The 16920-nt window shown below is 38.0% G+C and overlaps 1 protein-coding gene across 6 annotated transcripts in view; it reads left to right on the forward strand.

The window, feature by feature from the left end:
• LOC122547353 (ensconsin-like) overlaps positions 1-16570 on the forward strand; it is a 146357-nt gene extending 129787 nt beyond the window's left edge. For all 6 annotated transcript variants that reach the window (XM_043685998.1, XM_043686012.1, XM_043685988.1 and 3 more), the window contains 6 exons: positions 3106-3207; positions 6368-6418; positions 6501-6570; positions 8857-8989; positions 13643-13878; positions 14664-16570. In XM_043685998.1, the coding sequence (XP_043541933.1) occupies positions 3106-3207; positions 6368-6418; positions 6501-6570; positions 8857-8989; positions 13643-13878; positions 14664-14674 (603 nt within the window). In that variant the 3' untranslated portion in view covers positions 14675-16570. The remainder of the gene's footprint in view (positions 1-3105; positions 3208-6367; positions 6419-6500; positions 6571-8856; positions 8990-13642; positions 13879-14663) is intronic.
• The last annotated feature ends 350 nt before the right edge of the window (positions 16571-16920 follow it).

The raw sequence follows: 16920 nt of genomic DNA on the forward strand, positions 1-16920 counted from the left end.
CTTCCAAAATGGACAACCTCACATTTGGCAGGGTTGAACTCCATCTGCCACTCTTCAGCCCAGCTCTGCATCATATCCAAGTCCCTTTGCAGCTGACAAGAGCCCTCCTCACTATCCAAAACTCCACCAATCTTCATTTCATCTGCAAATTTACTGACCCACCCCTCGGCTCCCTCATCCAAGTCATTAATAAAGGTTACGAACAGCAGAGGACCCAGAACTGATCCCTGCGGAACTCCACTTGTAACTGGGCTCCAGGCTGAATATTTACCATCTACCACCACTCTCTGACTTCGACCAGTTAGCCAGTTTTCTATTCAACTGGCCAAATTTCCCTCTACCCCATGCCTCCTGACTTTCCGCATAGTAGGTGCATAGAGTTGTCTTATGGCATTGCCTGTTTCCCTTACAGACATAATTGAGAATCTGAGGCAGGCTAGGTATCTGTGGCTAGTATGATGCAGCTATGCTTTGAGTGAGAAAATTTTAGAAATTTTTTTCTTCTGTTGCTCGGAGCAACCCTGTAGAGAAAATGTTTCAAGGCCGCCATTACCTTGATGGCTTCTAGTAGCCATTCCCATTATTCAATGGCATGCAGGTAATTGCTGTAGAGCTGTCATGAAAATTGTGGACAACTATTTCCTAGAGCATATTTCATACATATTTGGTATAGTTTGATACTATAATCACGAGTTGGCAAACCACTGCAAAAGACCGCTAGTCAACTGAGATTTAGTCATGCAATATTGCTTATATTTCTACAAAAGTAGGCCATTCAGCCTTGAGTCAATTAGATTGGAAAGAGTTAACTAGGGATTTCTGTGTTCACAGTAAAACTATGAGCTTAGAATTCTCCAAAAACCCTTATACATCCTAAGACGGAGGTCAGCAGAATATACAGGAAGGCCTTGAAAACCAATAGGGTTGAAGCAAACAATACTAGGATAGTCAGAATAGGCAAGATAGGGCCTACATGAAGATACATACCTAGGACTTTGTCTGTTGGTTTGTTGTATGGTTAATTATTAAGAAGGTTGGAATTTGAATTACAGAATGTGCAGTCATAACTAAGGGTGTGTAAAAGTGATGAATTTCTTGTATTCAGCAGAATTTTATTCCAGCTACTTTAGGGTTGGCAATCCCTGCATATGTTTCAGTAAACAGTTGTATACCAGTGTAAGAGTTAGACTGTATAAGTTAAATAAGGATACCTATGTTCATAGTAAAACCAAGGGAGGATTTTCCACATGAACCTGGTTATATTGTGTCAGTCTCACATGTAATGTACTTATCGACCCAGCCTCCACAGTTTACAGTTTTTAAAAAAAAAAATTCCTGAGAAACACTCCTCTGTGAAGAAATTCCTTGTCACCTGTCTTAATTGAGTGACCCCTTCCTCCACGATAATGCCCTCTGGTTCTGTACTCTCCTGCAAGGGGGAACAACCTGTCAAGCCCCCTAAACCCATTTATATGTTTCAATAAAGTTCCTCTCCTTGTGCTAAATTCCATAAATTCAGATACAACATTGAGGGATTTTGTTATGAGGAGAGTTTCACAATGTTCAGATCAACCTAGTGAACCTTCTCTGTACTGCCTTCCATTCCCAAAGTACTTTTATATATCTAGGTATGGTCTAACTAGTGACTTGTATAGTTTTATCAAAATATCCTTACTTTTATACTCCATTCCTTTTGAAGTAAAGGACCACCTTCCAATTTGCCTTCTATATTACTGACTGAAGTTGTATGCCAGCTTTCTGTAATTCACGCATGAGGAAACCTCTCCCAACCCCATTCCTCAGTGTTGTAGCTTTCTGCTGGCTTTCTTCATTTAAATAATATTCACACCATCCCTTCTGCCAAATTGCATAAACTCATGTTTTCCCCGCATTATATTCGCTAAACCATCTATATCACTATACAAAGTTAAAAATCACACAACACCAGGTTATAGTCCAACAGGTTTAATTGGAAGCACATTAGCTTTCGGAGCGACGCTCCTTCATCAGGTGAAGGAGCGTCGCTCCGAAAGCTAGTGTGCTTCCAATTAAACCTGTTGAACTATAACCTGGTGTTGTGATTTTTAACTTTGTACACCCCAGTCCAACACCGGCATTTCCAAATTATATCACTGTAGACCGTCATCCTCACCACTTTCCTCTGCACATTGTCATCTGCACATTGGCTACAATATGTTCACTTCTCTCATCCAAGTCATAGCATACATTATAAATAATTATTTTTCCAGCACTGATCCCCGTGGCATACCACTAGTTATAATTTCCACCCTTGAAATATTCCCCCTTAGCCCAACTTTGACTTCTGAGTTATAAATCCTCTGTCCATCCAGACATACTACTCTCAACATCTTGTGCTCTAGACTTATTAGATAGTCTTATGCTACCTTATCAAATAAGTTTTTATTGGTAATCCAAGTACTGTATAATACATTTACTGGTTTCCCCCTTCTCCTACTAGTTACATGAAAGATTCTGATAAATTTTCAATAAAGCTTGGGGCCTCAGTCTTGAAATTTGAGTTAACCACATTTCTGTGGATGTGGAGTCAGGCACATGCAGGCCAAAACAGGTAGTGACAGCAGATTTCATCTCCTGAAGGACATTGGTTTGATCTGATACTTTCGTGACCATTGGTAATGGGATTTAAATAGCTGATGTTTAAATGATCAGCTGTCTCCATTAACCAGGAAGCCTGTGCTGTCCCCAAACTCACCCCTGTGAAAATCACAAAAGACGAGTTTAGAGACAGCACTTCCAATCTTCATGGTTTCATCTGGAGCAAAAATCAGGGCTTTAATTTGGTGTTAAACTGGAAATCAAATGGACATAATAAAGTTCACGTGCCTAGTTTCCATGTCTGTTTGGATCGTTGAAAGAGCACTTATTGTTACTGGTTGACTTAGACTGTTTTGTACAATTGTGTTTAATTAGCTCATTTAATCATTCCTAACATTGTTGTCTTTTTGTTTTACATCTTGTGCGTTACTTTTGTTGGTTCTTGTGGACAAGCTGAGAGTTTACAGCACTGAGTTTGCTGATTGTGGTTGTTCAAGTGATAAATCTGGTTCATTACAATGTTTTCAGAAAGAAGATGATGCTCGTGCCAGAGAAGAAGCTGAGAGGTTGCGAATAGAACGTGAAAAACACTTTCAAAAAGAAGAACAAGAACGAATGGAAAGGAAAAAGGTAATGTGCCCGTTTTAGGGAATGTCTTTTTTGCTCACTTCTATGTTGCCTTGAATGTTCTGTCACGATGATGGGTTTTAGTGCATTTGCTGGTCACCCCTTGACTTAAAGAAATGGCCAGTTTTCTTTAACCTAAAGAGGAATACCAACAAGAATTTGAATGGTCGTACCTAATATCCGTTCACATGGTTTACAACAAGAGTTACTCAAGTAGCCCTAATTTAATAGTGTTTTTTGTTTTTGTTTTCCCCTCCTGTCACTTGCATTGGTGAAGAAAATTCATTCTCTCCCTGGCTGGAATAACCTAACTTGGGTAAACTATGGATCCCATTTAGAATGATATGGCTTTGTTCTGTGTACAAGACTGTGTGCGTAACAAGAAATGTCATCAATTTTGTATGGACTAGTTCATGGATTCCCAAACCATGATTGCTAGGCCAATTCTTTTGTTTTAGCCCTCGATCACAAGGAGGGGAGAGAATGAGCACAGGCAATATAGGTTCCTCCCATGAGCAAGACCTGCTTTTGTCTTGTCTCTGCCTGTACTTACTTGGGAGGGGAGAGTACCTTCAAATTACCCCACGTGTGACAACATCACATGAACCTGATTGGAAGATCAGCATGCTGGGAAGACTGGTCATGCTGCACTTGGAGAGTTGGTGGAGGGCTTACACTATGAAGGTACCCTTGTGTAGCAAGTTCCAGAGCTAATTGTTCTACGCATATATGTATGATATATGTTTATCTTTAATGTATGAGCTTTAATGATCAAATATTAGCTGTTACTATCCTGCTGTGTTGTTTCAGTTAGCATCTGGTGTCATCTCCATTTTAGTGTTTCAAAATTTGGCACTCTGGGGGGGGGAATGTTTGTGAAGTGGTAGATGAGTAATGATTGACAATATGATAAAATATTGCACAGATGCCTCACTTTTTCCCCCTCTATTGAATGGTGTGTATAATTGGATAATTGCAGGAATATATAGAAAGTTTTGTTGAGTAGCTGACTGTGAGATGTGGTTCAGTTTCCAGAAATGTCAAATACTGTATTTTCAAGGTCAGGTACAGTAAAAAGGATTGCAGACTTTTGAACATTCTTAGCTTTCTAGATGTGTAGATGGAGCCATTGTGTATATTTCAATATATTTTTAGTAATAATTGTACATAATGGTGTGCAGGGGAGGAGTGTTTTGTTACATCCAGTTTCCTTGAAATGACAGCAGTTGTACTAAGTGCAGCATATTCAGTGTGCTCAGGCAGATTTCTCTATTTCTGGGAGATATCCAGAGCGTAGGGGTGAAGGCCCTGCATAATATTGGTTAGCTTTTTAATCCCAATCAAGGTGGAGTATCAATTAGGTAAGGCCATAAAAAAGAATTCTAGATTTTATACATTTGGGCATTTAATTTATTCAAACATTGGCTAAAATAGTGCTTTTCTGGCCATTCTTTAAAAGGTGATAGAGCTGTTGAAGCAATATTGATGTATTAAATTCTGTTTGAAATTAGATGTTTTTAAGACAACATGTTGAATAATGGAGAGTATTTTTGCGAGGAAAGGCAAGGTTTAAAACAATGATTTCAAAAAGCTTGAATTTTCTGAGAAACTAAAAGGATTACTTCCACTGGTGGTTGAATCAGTAATGGATATTGGATAACCATTTATCAGGACTGACACCAAGAAACCAAACTTGGAAAGAAAGCACCTGCATGATAACCTGTGCGCAATGATCAGGACAGCTATCATGTAAATTCGTGAAAGGGGGTATGCCCATCATGTTTGCCCCTGAACAATGTCCACTCTACCTCAGATTAACTTGAAAAAGAGTAGATGTCTCAAACATTTTAAAGGTGAAGCTGGATCTCACATGTCTACTTCACAGATAACACAAGAACCTATATTTTCTCCACTAACAGAATGTTGCTGATGTTATCCCTGCACTGTCTTCTAATATTAGAAGTCATTCCTGCAAACTGATCTTGGAGGGCCATGCAGAAAAAACAAAGTTAGCGCAAGTGTGTCTATTACCCAAATGGGCAATATAACATGAGCTGTGCCAGTGAGATGCCAACTATATAGGTCATAGATTCCCACTGCTGGCAAATTGTATTATGTAACAAATTTTTGATTTTATTCCAGTGGGTATCCTGATACTTTTGTTCAAGCAGCCCATGCTTGCAAGCCTCAGAACACTATGTCCAACTTTAGATGTTATGATATTAGGCAACATTTATTAAATAATCCTGACTGTCAAAAATTACACCAGAAGCTACTTTAAGATTATCATTTGGGGTCTCCATATAATGCAGGTGCATGCTACAATCTATATGCAGGACCCTGTCCCATGTAAGAAAAAGGAGTTTGTCTATACTTTGCATCTTTTTCACTGAGCACAGGATCATGGCAACCACCTATCTTTACTACATTGGCCAGGGTTTTACCATTGGGAATCAGGATCTGCCTGCATTGTCTGAGTTTTTACAACTACCTAAGGATGATAGTCAGCGCTTTCTGTTGCATACCAGTGAGGCTTCAGCCAATCTGCAAGCTCTTCTCATGTTATATAAATTGTGGTTCTCCCCCTCTAATCCCCTTCCCAAGTTTCGTTTCTTTTATCTAAGTTCTTTTATGTGGTTCCATAGCTCAGGGATTAGAGCACTGGCCTTTTAAACAAGGGTTTAACGTGAGTTTAAATCTCAAAGGCCTTGTCATCTTTGCGTCATTCAAGAGGGCATTGGATGATTATTTGGCTAGAAAGAGTGTAAAGGAATATGGAGGAAAGGCAGGAGATTAGCACTGTGTAATAGAACCATTGCGAGCATGATAAGCCAAATGGCTACCCTTCTGTGCTGTGACAATTGTGATTCTTAGAACAAAAGTAGTTGCCTTTTTTGTTCCCCGCAATGTTTAAGTTCTGAAGTATCAAGCAACTATTTACATAACTATTTATATAAGGAAAGGGAATTTTTAAAAAGGGTCAATAGATACTTCCAGAAAATATTCAGTGATTGCTGAATAGTGAGGCTTTCTGGGCGGTAATTTTTTGTGGTGTCCGTTGTGCAAAATGTTGATTTTGCTTAGTGCTTATCATGAGCAAAATGTTGGAATTTAATACATTTGGTAATTCACTTTCCATATTGACTGAATTTGTATCTTCTAGAGGCTTGAGCAAATCATGCAAAGAACAAGAAAATCTGACACTTCTGAAAAGGTATCCAGAACTTATGAATTATTCAAAATATCCTGGTATATGTACCATTTTAGCATTAATTCATATGCACTTTCTTTCACAGAAGGATAATCGTGTAAGTCTAACCGAGCAGAGAAATGGAGAAGTACATAAATTAGCATCTCTCGATGAAGGTAACTTTTAAATAATAATACAGAGCTGTGTGGATATTGAACTATGCAATTGAACTTTGGCCCTTCACTTCGAGTTTAGACTGTAGTCTAGAACAGAATGGTTTTTAACTTCTGGATTTGAGCGAACTAAGTGCCACCATGCTTAATCTATTCTGAAGGCTTTAATAGCCTGGCAACCCAAATGAGTAGGAAACTGGCTAAAAATTTCAGGTTAGTAGTTATCAAAAGGTGAATGATACCATAATAACATACTTGCACTATACCCGTGGCACAGATTCAAAAAGCATTTACATACTCGCTGATCATCAAGAAGTAGGACTTAGTGACTTTTAAATTAGTAAATATATCTGAAAGTCCTCAAACCTGTTGCCAATGTCCAGTTATACCTGAAAAGCATCCATGTGTGATGCATAAATATAGATTTAATAGTTGGATGCTGGTATCTATCCAAGTGGACTTGCATTTGTAACTTTTGCCACCAGTATCAGATCTTCAGAAATAGTTCTGTGTATCTCAGGAGTCTGTCTAGCTAGCACTCCTTTTATTTTAGATCAGGACCCATGAAACCCAAATTGTACAATTTGGACCCAAAATCTAATTTCTGTGAATTGTTTTCTCCCCACTGAGTGATTAAAGCTTTGATCTCCAATTCCTTTAGTACTTGATCTTTGTTTTCTGTCTCATCTAGTATTTCTTTTTTGAAAGGACCCTTCCTGGCTCCATTGAAACTTTAATTTCTCAGGGTGGGTTCCTCAAAGTCATTAAATTCATAGAATCCCTACAGTGTGGAAAAGAAGCCATTTTACCCAAGTCGGCGCTATCCCTCTGAATAGCATCCCAACCAGACTCAGCCCCACCAACCTGACCCTTGTCACTGTGATAGGAAACTGGTAGAAACCCGCGCAGACGTGGAGAGAATCTGCAAGTTCATAAGGACTGAATTTGAATGCATCTGTAGTGCTGTGAGGCACTGTGTTGTCTCTAAGGGAGAATTCAGCACACCAGCTAGTGTTTGATTGTCAGCTGTGGTAGTGGGATTTGAACCCAAGGATTGGTTCGTGTTTGTATTACTAGCCCACTGACATTATCAGCACTCCACTGTCACTCTGTTGCAGAAACTCTTTGCATATGTGGTTACCATAGATCACATAGGAGTCCACCAGTCTCCATATGCTGGCAATACAATAAACCCTGCCCTGCTATTTTTATTGTTTCATTTGAGTAATTAGGTGTCAATTAAAAAATTACTCAAAATTATCAGTTGCTTTTTTAATGTAGTTTAACTAGTTAACATGAATTTATATAATATTTCTTCCTTCTGCACCATCAAAATGCTGTCCCAGTTTAGAAAAGCCGGGAGGAAAATATTAAAATACACTCTAACCTACTCAATCAACGCTTCTGTCCCTTTCTTGAACCACTGTTTATTTTTTGTGACAGACTAAAACAGCATGTCTATCTGTCTCTCCCTGCCTCCTTCCCTGACCAGATGTAAGCACTCAACCATGCTGCATTCAAATAAGCCAGTACTTCTGGGTAACCAGAAATTTTAGTGAGTTGAGTTAGCAACCAGTTCTAACTAGCCATAGAATCAACTACTTACATCTGTGTTTGAGAGATTCTTAAAATTCCCCACTTACCTTGTTATGCATTTGGCTTTGCTGTGCTCCAACAAACTAACTTTGGACTTCACAGAAATGTGTTTAATTGAACTGAATTGTCATTCATTTAAATTTCAGCAGATAAGTCCATCCTACTCAAAACTCTACATTGAGGAGAGACCTTTTTGGCAGGAATCAATTTTGTGAACCTTCACTGATCTCCCCTCCAAACGGAAGATGCAGACTATATTTTTCCGTTAGTGAGAGAAATCAAAATTAAGGACCATGAATATAAGAACTACTGTTAAATCCAATTGAAAAGTTATGGGAAACTTCTTTCCCTCAAAGAGTCATTAGAATATAGAGCTTACAATTGCAAGGAGTAGCTTGGACAAACAAACGTCACTGCATTATGAGTAAGCCAGACGGAGAAAGTAATATGTTCGGTATTAGATAAAGTAGGGAGAAGGCTATTCTGCAACATAAACTCTGGCACTGTCTATTTAGGCCAAACATTCTCTTGGCATTCTGTGAATTCTACACTACATAGTATAGTAGAGTTAGTTACTGTAACTATAGTATGGTTAGAGCCAATAAATATTATGTGATGGATTTAATGACGTAATGTTAAACTTTATCAAGTGTTTTCAAAAAATAGATGCAGAAATAAGTATTTATATTTCAGCATCCAGCCAGAATCCTAACTTAACAGAAGCAATGCCAAAAGTCCCAGAAGAAATGGTGGATCAAGAGACAGTAATTAAAAATGTGGACAATAAGGTGGAATTTGTAGACCATTCTCAAATAGATAAAACATGGTAAGAGTGGTGTTAATTTAGTTAACAATTCTTTTGATACTTGAGTGCTAATCTAGATTAGTTGAAAATAAATTAAGAAATATTAGCAAGTGCAATGCAAATGCTATTGAATACAAGGTAAGCTTACTAAAGTAATTTGATCAATTTTAGTCTTGCATCCTGTAATAGTCATAGAATTTCAAGACAAGGGGGAGAAATGCCTCTTGTTGTTTTACCTCCTGCCATCCTCTCAACTGCATGATACAACAACAATTAAGTTATTAATTGATCACAGCTAGCGATTTTTGTTAGTTAGATCTGGTGTAGAATGGTGTAGATCTTTTGGTAGAATTCAAATGACATCTGCATTTCATTTAGACTTCCCCATCCAAAGTTCCACTCCATTTATTGATCTATTTTGAGCTTGTTTCTTTTGTGCCACTATCACATCTTATGTTGGAAATAGAGTCCCATCTGCTATCTTTAAATCTTTATTACATCATTTACGGGGCTGAAATATTCATGTTTATTTGTAATTCAGCTCTCTGATATGAATTATCAGTTTTGCAGCATTTCAAAAGGGCTTATTTTAACAACATGAAAACAGGAATAGGCCATTAGGCCCCTCAAGCCTAGCCTGCCAATTAACAAGATAACAGCTACTCTACCCCAGCCCTCAGTTCTTTTCTTTTATCCATTCATGGGGTTTGGCATCTTTGGCCATATTTGGATAGATTGATTGCCCATCCTTAGTTGTTTAGAGAGTAGTTGAGACTCCACTACATTGCTTTTATGGTAGTTCATTGTAGCCTCTATTTCTGTATATATTTCAAAAATCTACCTCCTTTAAATACTGTCAGTGATCGCACATCTCAATTCTGTAAGATCGACCATTCCAGACATCTCAGTTTTTAGTGTTACAGAATAAGGAGATAATGTTCCTTAATTTGAAATACCTTCACTTGTGGAAGCATAATCTCAACATCTCACCATTAGAAAGTTGTCTGTTTCACCCTCCTTCTAAAGCCCAATGAATAAAAGTCTAAACTGTTTCTGTTCTTGATAAGTCAACCCTTTCATGACAGGAGTCTGCCTAGTGAATCTCTTCTGAACTGTCTCCAGTGCTAGTATATCCTTCCTTAACTATGGAGTGCAAAGCTATACACTACTGAGTGGCCTCAACAACAGTTTGCATGGTTGTAACAAAATGACTTCATTTTGGTGTCTCTACTTGTCATCTGTACCTGAAGATTACTGCGAACACTTCAGCCTTAGCTTTTGCACTGATGTGCTGGACTGTTCCATCATTGAAGATGGGGATTTTCTGGCGCCGCCTCCTCAGTGAGTTGTTTAATTTTCTACTACCATTCACTGGATGCGGTAGGATCAGCAAGGTCATGGAACCACTGGAGATGGGAGAGAGACTAAACTAATATTTCATGTCAATATTTCATATTGGAGGGGATTCTGAGAGAGAGGCAATTACTGATTCTGGATAATCAGCATGGTTTCATGAGTGGGAGCTTGCCTTTCAAACTTCATTGATGTGACCAAGAAGATAGATGAGGGCAGAATAGTACATGTTGTTTACATGGACTTTAGTAAAGCCTTTAACAAGGTTCTACATGGTAAGATGATTTAGTAAAGTTAGAATACATGGGATTCAGGGAGACCTTGCCAACTGGATTCAAAATTGATTTGAGAGTATGTTATGGACCAGACCAGACCCCCTCAACATATATTAAGAAGGTAGCCCATACCCTAACCTTTTTCTTACTTTAAAGGTAAATGTCAGGTGCTGCATTTGATTGGTCAAATTACTCAATGTTGAGCAAAACATAGTTTATTCAAACACTATAGTTAAAATGCAACAGAGAGAAGAACTTGAATAATATTGGAAACTTAATTTGTAATAGTTCCTGTATTTATTATTCTGTTGGGTTCCAATGTATTGATATCCGATAAACACACTTTGCAAAAGGCAAATTCAGAAAACACATTTGTCTAGCATGCACAGGAAGAGAATCCCCAGCTTTTGGCTATAATTGAGAGGGGGAAACATAGCTTTAGCTTCTTCAAGGCCCCAGCAACAACTGCTGCTGAAAAGCTAAAAATCCCTGGTTCTATGGATGGTAACTTGGCTGCACTCATTCAGGCTGCTTTTGTTGTTCCAGCTTTTAAAGATAGGTTTGTGAGAAGATTTGTAGCTCGGAAGCTCGTTGTGGTTCTGTTCGCTGGGAGCTGGGAATTAGTGTTGCAGACGTTTCGTCCCCTGTCTAGGTGACATCCTCAGTGCTTGGGAGCCTCTTGTGAAGCGCTTCTGTGATGTTTCCTCCAGCATTTATACTGATTTGTACCTGCCGCTTCCGGTTGTCAGTTCCAGCTGTCCGCTGCAGTGGCCGGTATATTGGATCCAGGTTGATGTGCTTATTGATTGAATCTGTGGATGAGTGCCATGCCTCTAGGAATTCCCTGGCTGTTCTCTGTTTGGCTTGTCCTATAATAGTAATGTTATCCCAGTCGAATTCATGTTGCTTGTCGTCTGCGTGTGTGGCTACTAAGGATAGCTGGTCATGTCGTTCTGTGGCTAGTTGGTGTTCATGGATGCGGATCGTTAGCTGTCTTCCTGTTTGTCCTATGTAGTGTTTTGTGCAGTCCTTGCATGGGATTGTGTATCTACATTGGTTTTGCTCATGCTGGGTATCGGGTCCTTCGTCCTGGTGAGTTGTTGTCTGAGAGTGGCTGTTGGTTTGTGTGCTGTTATGAGTCCTAGTGCTTGTAGTAGTCTAGCTGTCAGTTCAGAAATGTTTTTGATGTATGGTAGTGTGGCTAGTCCTTTGGGTTATGGCATGCCCTCATTCCGTTGTCATTCCCTTAGGCATCTGTTGATGAAATTGCGGGGGTATCCGTTTTTGGAGAATACATTGTATAGATGTTCTTCTTCCTCTTTTTGTAGTTCTGGTGTACTGCAGTGTGTTGTGGCCCTTTTGAGCAGTGTCTTGATGCAACTTCTTTTGTGTGTTGGGGTGGTTGCTTTCGTAGTTTAGGACTGTGTGTGTGGCGCTTTCCTGTATACCTTTGGTGAATTTTCCGTTCGGTGTTCTCTGTACCATCACGTCTAGGAATGGGAGTTGGTTGTCCTTTTCTTCCTCTCTAGTGAATCGGATTCCTGTGAGTGTGGCGTTGATGATCCGGTGTGTGTTCTCTATTTCTGTGTTTTTAATGATTACAAAGGTGTCATTCACATATCTGACCCAGAGTTTGGGTTGAATTTGCGGTAAGACTGTTGTTCTAACCTTTGCATTACCGCTTCTGCTATGAGCCCAGAGATGGGTGAGCCCATGGGTGTGCCATTGATTTGTTCATATATTTGGTTGTTGAATGTGAAGTGTGTTGTGAGGCACAGGTCCAGTAGTTTGAGTATGCAGTCTTAGTTGTCTGTTCCCCGTCTTGTTGTCTGTTCTGTATGTCCAGCAGGTTGGCTATTGTTTCTCTGGCTAGAGTTTTGTCGATAGAGGTGAACAGTGCCGTTACATCGAATGAGACCATAGTTTCTTCCTTGTCTATGTGTATATTTCTGATAATGTCCAAGAATTCCTGTGTTGACTGTAGAGTGTCTGGATCCACTGATCAGGTGTTTCAATTTCTGCTGTAGTTCTTTGGCCAGTTTGTGTGATGGTGTCCCTGGTAGTGATACTATGGGTCTGAGTGGGATGTTTGGTTTGTGCACTTTAGGTAGTCCATAGAATCTGAGGGTGGTGTTGCTTTCAGGTTTCATTCTCTGTAGGTCAAACCTGGTTATCTGTCCGTTTTTTTGTAGATTCCTCAGTGTGTTGTTTAAAAAAGATACTCCAAGGCTTCATAAGCTGTTTGTCTTCTCATAGACTGCTCATGTACTTCCGTACTTGAATGCACATGACAATAAAAGGCTAATTCATTTATTTTGTTATAAATGCTGCGTGCATTCAGATAAAAAGCCTTAAGCTTTGACTTTTTACCACTGTTACTTATTCTGGTTTACTTTCTGCACTCTTCTGCATATATTTGGTGATTAGGATACTATAGCAAAAAATTTAATGAAACATTAAATAATTGGAATATTGTAGCCACTCCTGGCAACCTATTTTTTGCCAAAAACAGGGAAACCTCAAATCCGTAACCAATGTCGATTAGCAATTTAAGTTGAGACATTTATGGTAAAATTCTAGTTAAAATCTGAGTAGAACAATGCAATCTGTAACACTACATTTGTAAAAGTCATTTGTTGCTGATCCTTTTTTTAAAAGTTTGAATTATGTTGCAGCATGATGTTTGTGTGGTCTATTCTCCTTATCCATGAGTGGTGTACAATTGATATAAATTGAGCTTCATCTAACATGGCAATGTTTTGCTAACCTCTAACAATCCCCTGCTCAAATTTGGAGTCTTGTGTAAAAAATGGACTGGCAATAGGAAGCCAGCAATGACACTTTTTCATCTTACAGAATAAATAGTTTTGGGAAATAGCTTTTTTTTTGGCAGATTAAACTCTAAAATATATTGTTGCTAATAAAGTTATAATCACAGCTTACTTCCGAAAATATTGCTTAATCTTGGTATCCAAACCTATATAATATTTACTTGGCTGACTCTTATTTTGTTGTTGTTGTTTTGTTTTGAAACATTATTCTTTAGTCCTGCTGCCGAGAAAATCATAAGAGAGAATGGAGTTTCTGTGCAAAATGAAAACTTTGAAGATTTTATTGATCTCTCACTTGAGATAAAAGCTACTAGAGTAGCCACAGAAACTAGAAGTGATAATTGTCAGGGTAAAGATGACATTCCTGTGAATCCCATTATTGCATTTGAGGAAAATGGATCTGTGGAGTTATTGACCAAAGTAGAAAGCATTCAAACTCATCAAACAACAGGTATGTAGCTAACTCTGTTGGTGTATATAAGTTTAATATGTTTTTTAATAATAATGTTGTGAATGCAAAGTAGTAAGTTCCAGCACTTGAAGACATAGTAATGAATAGCGAAGCGGGTATCTGTAAATGACTGAAGTATAAAATGCCAATTTCATGGAGGTTTATGAGGCTGAAGGAGTCTGAGATATGAGATGAAAATTTAAAAATCCAGGTTGATGTTGACTTAAGTGGTTGTTCCAGTAAGCACATAGTGATAAATGAACAGGGCATAGTTTTGGGATATTAGAAACAGTTTTCACTCAAAACGCATCTATATTTTCTATCTAGCATTGATTTGAATCCGTGATAGTGTTTTGGTTTGGCATCCGAGAAGTCAAACGTGCAGCTTTAAATTTAGAAATAGTTGGTTAGCAAAACGGTGATAAAGGCCAAATGCTGGATTGTCACTAGAGAAACAAAGAAGTTGAACCTTTTCCTGCATGTTCGGTTTTACAGTGGAAATAGGCAATAGTTTATCTTGTTCTCTCTCTTTCTGGTACTCTAAGCATGTGCTTTTGCAGGGTTGAGAAATAAATTGCTGCAAGAAAACTATTGTGAGACCTAGAAGATGGATTGAATGTACAATTTGTTCAAATTATACTTTCTGGAAGGGTGCTCCAGCACACTGAATTTATACTTTGTCCCCATTTAGCCTTTTGTGCTTATCTGATTTCCACATTTTGAATTTCTATTTCATAAATGTAACTACTTACTCTAATTTTATTTCTGTTCTTTATTTCCCCCAGAGGTGATTTAAGAAGATTGAGCAGGAATAACAAAGTATGGTGTTCAGTAAGCACAATCACAGCAGCTGGATTTCCATTTGTTTCACATCATGAGGGATTGAAGTGCCACCATTTTGCAATCCAGCATCTAATTTTTAAAAAGCTAGAAACTAGCTGCAACTTTGAAAATGGAAATATGAACTTGAGATGTGGTTAGAGAGGAATTCATCATTGCTAACTGAACATCTAGTTAACTCTGATCACTGGTTAATCATGCTTAGTATGCATTGTATATAAACTGCTTTTCCAACATATTCCTTCAGGAAATTGACATTCTTCTACATAATATGACAAATGAGAATGACAAATTTGTGATGGTGAAGGGCAGTACTTCAAAACTCGCAGTACTTTCACTTTTCAGAAACCTATTACTTGAATAAGCCTGGTTGCGCTGAACATAGTTGGTAATGAGGCCGTATAGCTAGATACTTAAACCAATTGTTTAAATATGGCATGGAGAGTTCTGCCAAGTTCTCTGTAATCTCGTAAATGCCATTTTAGATACTTCTCTATTGTCTCCAATTCAGAATTTTATTAACACCAGGTCTAATAGAAAAATATCAAAAATAGTGTGTAATTAATTGAATCTAATGGCAAATCTGTGAATAATTAATAAAGGACCCGTTGCACAACAGTTGCTGTTTACCACAAGGAAACTGAGGCACATTAGTTATGCCAGTTAAATGTCTCAAACGGTATTATGATCTGATGAGAAGACACTTGAAATTTACGTGATACAAGTTAAATATGACTAGTTTTCAATTGCCATATCAGATCATGAGATTAACTAAAAGTGATTTATGGAGTCTTAATTTGTGCTTGTTTCAGAGCAAGAAACTGGATTTGTACCTGGAGTTTGACATGGCATTCCTTCTGTGATTTTCAAGCACGAGATATTGAGTCTTTAAATTTAACTCCTTGGTAATTTACTGCACAAATGAAGCTCATAACTCCATTTAATGTTTAGATCTTGCTGCTACAGAGCATGACTGTAAAACCTTGCACTTTCTCCTTGAGTACTAAAATTATTGCAGACAATACTAAATATGATTAGAATTCAGTTTTTTTTCTCTCCTGAGAATTATGATTAAAATACTTTGGGGGAGTCCTTTATTCAGAGGTGATCATTACAGGAAATAAGTATATAAAAAGGTTAATTTAAAACCAGCTGGTGTACATTTTGTGATAAATGAAAGGCTGGATCTAAGCTTTTAAAATCTTCATCCATCCACAAGTATAAAAAAGCCATTTAGCATTTGTTCAGTAATCATTGTATAGCAGCATATTCTGTTCACTTTCATTTTTTCTGTATCGTCTATTCATCCATGTATATAGAAATTATTTAAAAATGGGGAAAAATCTTTACATTTTCTTTAGCTTTGTTTTAATCTGTATAGATGGGTGTACAAAAATTCTTTTGAGTTAATATTTTTAGATTCTAAATTGGTTTTCAGTTGTAATATGATGATCGCCGCACTAATCAAGTGTGATTTTTTTTTTTTTGCTGATTTACTTTTACCAGTGGTATGTTCTGAATTGATTTATTTTCTACTGCAGAGTCTATACTTAGTGGTTCAGGTCTTTGTACTACTTTTCTGCCTAATTGCAATACAAAACAATGAACTAAATGAATTTTGTGTTTGTGAATACATTTGGCCAACAAGCTGGCTTCTCGTACGAAAGGCATTTGAGTGAAGACTCAGAAAAACCTGCTTGATTTTGAAAGAAAAATGCACCCTTGTTTTCCACTTTCTCTACATTTCCCAACTTACCCAACTTTTGTAGTTCCAAAAGATGTTCCTCAAAATTTGTTGGAGACAAGTTGATGACTTGCACAAACAAATGCAATAAAATAATAGTTTCTGTAACTACTGTGTTTGCACTTCTATTGGTTTTAGAAAACTAAATTGAAAATGTGCCTCCACACCATTCTGACAGGAATTGGTTTATAGATGTACCTTTTCAGAAAAATAGTGAAAAGAGTAGTTTGTGTATTCGTTAATGGGTTTTTGTTTTTAAAACTTACTTGAAGTGCTCATATATTCACTTCCATTTCAGTATTTAGTAACTTTGTGGGCGGCACGGTGGCACAGTGGTTAGCACTGCTGCCTCACAGCGCCAGAAAGACCCGGGTTCAATTCCCGCCTCAGGCGACTACCGTGTGGAGTTTACATGTTCTCCCCGTGTCTGCGTGGATTTCCTCCGGGTGCTCCGGTTT

This window comes from Chiloscyllium plagiosum, chromosome 3, assembly GCF_004010195.1.
Source record: "Chiloscyllium plagiosum isolate BGI_BamShark_2017 chromosome 3, ASM401019v2, whole genome shotgun sequence".
Lineage (NCBI taxonomy): Eukaryota > Metazoa > Chordata > Chondrichthyes > Orectolobiformes > Hemiscylliidae > Chiloscyllium > Chiloscyllium plagiosum.